The sequence below is a fragment of the Phyllobates terribilis genome, unplaced genomic scaffold, assembly GCF_046119375.1.
Source record: "Phyllobates terribilis strain yellow unplaced genomic scaffold, ASM4611937v1 Scaffold_8__6_contigs__length_399053987, whole genome shotgun sequence".
Taxonomy (NCBI): Eukaryota; Metazoa; Chordata; class Amphibia; order Anura; family Dendrobatidae; genus Phyllobates; species Phyllobates terribilis.
Genome location: NW_027362768.1, coordinates 376,622,436 through 376,628,816, shown reverse-complemented (window position 1 = coordinate 376,628,816; position 6,381 = coordinate 376,622,436). Strand labels below are relative to the sequence as shown.

Genomic DNA, 6,381 nt, shown 5'->3' with positions numbered 1-6,381 from the left:
GTGCAGGGATTCAACTACTGTGCGGGGGCACCACTACTGTGTGGGGGCACCACGGGACACCACTACTGTGAGGGGGGCACCATGGGACACCACTACTGTGCGGGGGCTCAACTACTGTGCGGGGGGCACAATGAGACGCCACTACTGTGCGGGGGCACCATGGGACACCACTACTGTGAGGGGGGCACCATGGGACACCACTACTGTGCGGGGGCACAACTACTGTGCGGGGGCACCATGGGACACCACTACTGTGAGGGGGGCACCACTACTGCTGTACCGGGGCACCATGGGATACTACTTCTGCACAATAGGGGACATTTCAGCTGTGTGAGGCCTATATGGGGGTATATTATAGGTCGGGGCCTCATCAGTGTCTGTATGGGGATCAAATGTGGGGCACGACCACCGAGTAGGGCACCAAGTGGGGGCACTATACCTGTGGGGCACTGGGAGTCTGTGTAGAGGGTGATAAATAGGTGTAGAGTGCACTGGAGACACAAGGAGCCATTATAGTCTGTAGAGTTAAGTCCCGGCTGGAAGTCGTCATCACGGCGGTCGGAAGCCAATCAGAGAAGACGTCACCGGCCGTCGCTGGATTTCCCTCCGCTGTCATCACCCCTCCGGTCTGACATGACATTTACAAAATAGAAACCAACCAAATGGTTCTTTAAAAACATGACTTTTTATTCCACGCCCCCCCACTCCAAATAATAATTAAAATATTAAACAGGATATAACAAACCTCCGTACACACAGCAGGAAGGGAACACTGTACCGAGCGAGCGCTGCGTCCAGTCACACCCGCTCCGCGTCTCCCACAGACACCACTACTGCCCCTAGTGGCTCACAGCAGCACGAGCATCTCAGAAAAAAAAAAAAAAAAAAAAAAGTGTGGCCAATTGATCGATTTGCGCCTTTCTCTACCAGAGGGGCTTGGATAGTGCTGCGGGGAGGGGGACGTCGCCCCTCCGGCAAACAACAGCGTCCCTGCTACCGTAAAATATTAAAGTAGAAGGACTTAGAAAAAAAAAAAAAAAAAAAACAACAAACGACCAAAAATACTGCGCTCATGTATTTATACAGGGGGTGAGGAAGGCAGATGTCACCTTAAAGAAACGACATCCTGAGCAGCAAAGGGGTAGGCGTAGAGACTTTCTCAGTCCTGTCCTCGGTCGCCCCTCTCCTCACTCCTCCCAGAGTCGCGGCCGCCTGCCCTCTCCAGGAATGTGTCGCCGTGGGCGTTTGTAATGCCTGCTCCAGCCAGGAAAGGGTTAATCAAATCAGAGAAGAGCAATTGAAGTCCACGGGTTCAGTGAAAAGGCAGTTCGGACCCCCCCCCCCCCCCCCCAGACCCTCTATCATCTATTTTGCCACCTATTGACCTCAATTTTAGTTGCAAAACACTTTCCCCGAGAAATGGAAGCAATAAGGCACTTGGGCGAGGTGATGGTGCCCGGGTCAGGAGGGTGGCAGAAGCAGGCGGACGTGCCTTATTGCCACAGCTCAGCGTCCATGTCTTGCTGCAATTCAGAGCCGCCCCTGGACACAGACCCCCTCGGGGCCCGACCTGGGTGATGGGGTGCAGGTGCTGGAGTAGCGGAGCACAAAACATATTGCAGCACTCGTCCTTCAGTCGTAGGGGAGAACCCCTCTTCCCCGCCCCCCCAAAAAAAGTAAAAACATGTAAAAAGTCCAAAAATTCTCTCACAATGTAAACAGTACACTCTCACGTCCGACTGCCCCCCCCAGTCCGATCCAGAAGCTGCAAGTCCCATTACTCATGTTGGGGGTTTTGCAAAATGCCCGATGTGACCCTCCTGGATTTTAAGGCGTGAGGAGGAGGGCAGCGTGAATTGGCAGTTATCCAACTCAAAATGGCCTCAATTCAAGGACTATCCCTGTGATCAGAAAAGGTATGACCCCCCCCCCCCCCCAGGCACAGGCCGGGTGGACTCTCCCAATGTATCCAAGTACAGACTGTACCATCCAAGTCGCAATCTTGGGGGTGTTCGAGACTCTGGTTATCTCGGTGGTGACAGCAGTCTCTCCAGGTACCCAGAGAATGAATCCGAGTGTTTGTATAGGAGCGCGGCCAACAGGACCAGGAGCAGAGTCCCCAACGTCCGGCCACGGGTCTTCAGTAACGGGACCACGCAGTTGGCCACGGTGGACACAAACACCAGAACCACGGCCATGAGGGCCAGCAGGATGTTGATGAGTTTGCCCAGAAGGTTACGGGCTGTTGCGTTCTCCAGTCCTTCCAGCTGGACCACCTGCTGCTGCTGTTGCTGCAGCTCCATCTTGGAGATCCTGGTCTGACAAGCTTCTAGCGCCTCCTAGAGGACAGAAAATACAATGTCAGCTCAGATGTACGGAACCAACAGCAATGGTTGCCAAAGTGAAAAACTACAACTCCCAGCATGCCCCATACTTCAGGCTACAAATTAGCAAAACAGGTGATTAAAGGCAGAAATAAAAGGGCATTTTAGGTTTTTACGCAGAATTCATGATCCAGGTTCACTTTTGATGAATTTGCCACGAAAAATGTCAGCAAAAATAATCGTAAACGATGTTCAATTCTGCAGCATTTTGCCGCTTCCGGTCACTGAATAGAAACATAACCAGACCTAATACCTAATGGTTTGCTACCGTTCAGCTGCTGATCAGGAGCAGCACAATGGTCTGTGCAGGTGGTTTGCTGCAGTGTATCGGTCCGTTACAGAGGAATAGACTCTCAGCTGTAATCACACATGGTGGATTTGCGCAGATTTACTAGCGGATCCACAGCAGAGTGGCTGACTCTGCCGTGGATTTGCAGGGCGACGTGCTGCAGACCCGTGTGAGGATTAGTCCCGTTCGATGGGACTAATCCTCGGCTTCTCCTTGCGGCATGTATGAAAATACAGGGCGGCTACTAATTCTTGCAGATAATCCAGATTATTTTCCAAAACATGTGATGAGCGAATCGATTCCTAGGATCCTGGTCCAGCAGACACGTCGGTAGTCAAGTGGCCAACAGACGGGAGCCCGGCGAGCCTCCTCCTAGCCACTGGCAGCTTCTTCTGATTAGCAGGTCCGATGCTACATCAGACCGGGCGTACAAATCAGAAGAGGCGATGCGTAGGGTTCTCACCTGGCGGACCGGACTACCGACGTGGCCACTGCTGGTCCTGCAAATAGATTTGCTCATGTCTAGTGAACGGTGTCTCTAAATCTCCAGTCACGTGCCATGGAGGCGGACTGCACTTCGATGTGGCGCTGATTTCAATACGACATCCACACCAAAATCCGCGTCAAATCCACAGTATGTGAACAGACTCCTAAGTTTAGGATGAGTTTTTAGCCTCTGGAATGTTTTCATTCACTTACAGCAAGAAGGAGTTTTAAAAATGGTGAAAAACAGAAACAAAAAGTATATTAAAAATGTGAAAGGTGGTGTGCGCTGGGATTTATGGGTGAACCGTATCGCAGTGGGGTGTGATGGGCCACGGCATACGTTTCCATTCACACTGGTTTTCATCAATATTGTAGCTCCATAAGGACTGGACTATATGGAGTGTAGTGCAGCTGTCAGTGTGTGAACAGAGCCGTACTGCAGACCCGGATCACAGCAGTCAAAGATCCCCAAGACAATGTAGAAGCCGTCTGAAGCCCCGATACCTCACCTGGATGTCTCGCGCCCTCTCGTAGGACTGGTAAGCGATTTTCTCTTCCATGCTGGCCAATTCCTGCTTCAAGTTGAGGATCTCGTTCTGGTGCAGCTCCGTCAGGTCGTTCAGCTGCTCCTCCAGCCGCTCACATCTGAAATAGAAGGAGAAAAGAAAATAGATGAGAGATCTGATCCTAAGATTTGACAATCAATCTGTGCAATTTTGCAAAATAAGCAAGAAATGCAAATACTGGGTGAATTAAAAATCAACTTGCGTCATATGCTGTGTCCCTGCCTTTAATGCAGGCTCACAAGATAAGCCCACATCTTTCCAGGCAGATGATAGCTGTGTTATTCAGCCATCATCTGCCTCCAACAGCCGCGGATGGAGTGGAGGGCCGGCGGCGGCTGTTAACATGTTAAATCCCACTGTCAATCTCTAATACTGGCATTTAATGCACGCTGACAAGGGTGCGTGTCTTTCCACATTCCCATCGGCGCACCCGTAACATGATTGTGGGGCACCGGTGGTTTGTCATGACAGGGGGTCTGCTGCAAACCCCCGTGCCTGTCATTACGATCCTCCTGTGAAAGCCCGCCCATGGCGTTCATAGGAGATCGTGATTTTCCCTATACATAGCAGCGCTGAAGTCCTACTATGTATAGCACAAGCAATCAGACGATCGTAGCTTCAAGTCCCCTAAGGGGACTATTAAATTCAGTAAAAAGTTAAAGCTTTTAAAAATATGAAAAGCAAAAGAACAAAAAAGTTCAAATCTCCCCCCTTTTGCTCCATGAAATAAAAAAACAAACAAAAAAATTAATTCTAGCACTTGGAAGTAGGGGAAAACAATGAAAAAAAAACCCATGGAAAATGGCCATGGCATGAAGGGGTTAATCAATGAATTTATAACATGTCAGGACATCCTGGGATTTGTGGTTTCACATCAGCAAGCGCTGCAAAGGCTGAATACCACATATCACATAAGGACAGGTTATCAGTCATTCCTATCAGTCACCACCAGGTGGCGCTCCAACCACACAAATATATAAACTAAACGGTTTAAAGGGGGAGTCCAGACACATAAATTGGGGTCTGATAAGTGATCCCTTTATGTAGGGCACAGATAATTGTCAGCGGTAGCATGTTCTGCTCTAATGGTGGGGGACGTTGTGTAAGATCTCTCGGCTGTAGATTAGGTTTTTATTAATTAGTACAAACACGGGAACAAGATTACACAGAACATCATGTGCCGGGAGGAAAGAAAAAAAAAAGTATAAACCCCCCAAGACATTACACAACGTTAATGAGCGGATTATTCAGACGGTGCAGCCTTTATGGCTTCATTACCAAGTTACACACGGCTGACTAACCTCAGAGATTAGCGCCGCCGTATATATAATACTATAATAATATACACATATACACAGACAGCTCATGGGAATCCGCGGCAGTAACGTCACCTGCCGATATTAATCTACGTGACCGGACAGTATACTCATCACCTGAAATCCTCTGTGCTGCTGGGGACCTGCTTCTTCTGCTATGTGACCTCATACAAGTCTCCAAAAACACTCTGTGCTGCTGAGCACCTAGGCTCCTTCCACTCTTACTCAGCACTACATTCCTCTCCTTAAATACTCTGCACTGTTAAAGACTCCGTCTATAGCCCTCTACAAGATCTGCTGAAACACTCTGTGCTGCTAAAGACCTTGCTTAATAAGAAGATCAGAATACTTCTGAAATACTCTGTGCTGCTAGACACCTTGCTCACTCAGTCTGTACCCTCCCACAAGATCAGTTCACCCCCCTGCTGAAACACTCTGTGCTGCTCCTTCCCGCCGGACCATCACACGCCCTCGTCGTCTTGACGGCACTCACCTGTACCGCTCCTCCTGTAGGGACTGGAGGATGAAGGAGTAGTCGCTTTGATACTGAGTCCTGAGTCCTTCCAGAGACTCCTCCAGTTGGTTTTGGGTTTCCCGCATTTCCTGGATCTCATGAATCACCATCTCAAATCCCATCAGTCCTTGCATATCCAAGGTGTTTGTTCGTGAGCTGCCCCCTCCGCCCCCGCCGGGTCCGCCACTGGTACTGTTGGCGCCCAGTGAGCCCGAGGTGGCGCTGGAGCAGTCCTCCTCGCTCCCGTACTTGGGACTAGCCTGAAACATGTTCATAGGTGCCAGGCTCTTCCCGTGTGGCCCCCCATCCTCCCCGAGGCCGGTGGTATCGTCCAGGGATGAAATGTTGTCGCTGCTGCCGAAGCGGTTCCGTAACAAGGAGGCGATCTCCCGCGGCTTGGACACCACCGCCCCCGCGGCCGAGTGAGTGGCCTGGGAGAAACTGGAGAGACCACCCTTAACGCTGCCCACCACCCCTTCACTGAAGCCGGTCACTCGGGCCCCGACGTCCTTCAGACCCTGGTGCATATCTCGTAGGACATCCTTGGGTTGGCGTGCCATCCCGTTCTGCTCCACCTCGCGCAGCTTGCGGTGATAGTGCTCAAGCTTCTTCTGCAGCTGGAGGATGTTCTGAGACGACTTCTGGTTCTTCTTCTCAAACACCTGAGGAACAGAAGAAGAAAAGTCAGGAAACGCGTCCGACATAATGAAGCTGACACACTGTCACAGACCATCAGGTAGACGCTGCTCTTAGACCCCCATGACAGATGTGCCTAAAGACCCCACACCAGTATTATATAGGTGGAGGCCCTGCGGCTGCAATGTGA

At 50.7% G+C, this 6,381-nt stretch overlaps 1 protein-coding gene across 5 annotated transcripts in view; it reads right to left on the bottom strand.

Moving 5' to 3' along the window:
• Positions 1 to 683: 683 nt before the first annotated feature.
• Positions 684 to 6,381, bottom strand: part of TMCC1 (transmembrane and coiled-coil domain family 1) — a 46,787-nt gene continuing 41,089 nt past the window's right edge. For all 5 annotated transcript variants that reach the window (XM_073644993.1, XM_073644995.1, XM_073644994.1 and 2 more), the window contains 3 exons: positions 5,535 to 6,217; positions 3,669 to 3,804; positions 684 to 2,339 (listed from right to left, as the gene is read on the bottom strand). In XM_073644993.1, coding sequence (XP_073501094.1) covers positions 2,025 to 2,339; positions 3,669 to 3,804; positions 5,535 to 6,217 — 1,134 coding nt within the window. In that variant the 3' untranslated portion in view covers positions 684 to 2,024. The remainder of the gene's footprint in view (positions 2,340 to 3,668; positions 3,805 to 5,534; positions 6,218 to 6,381) is intronic.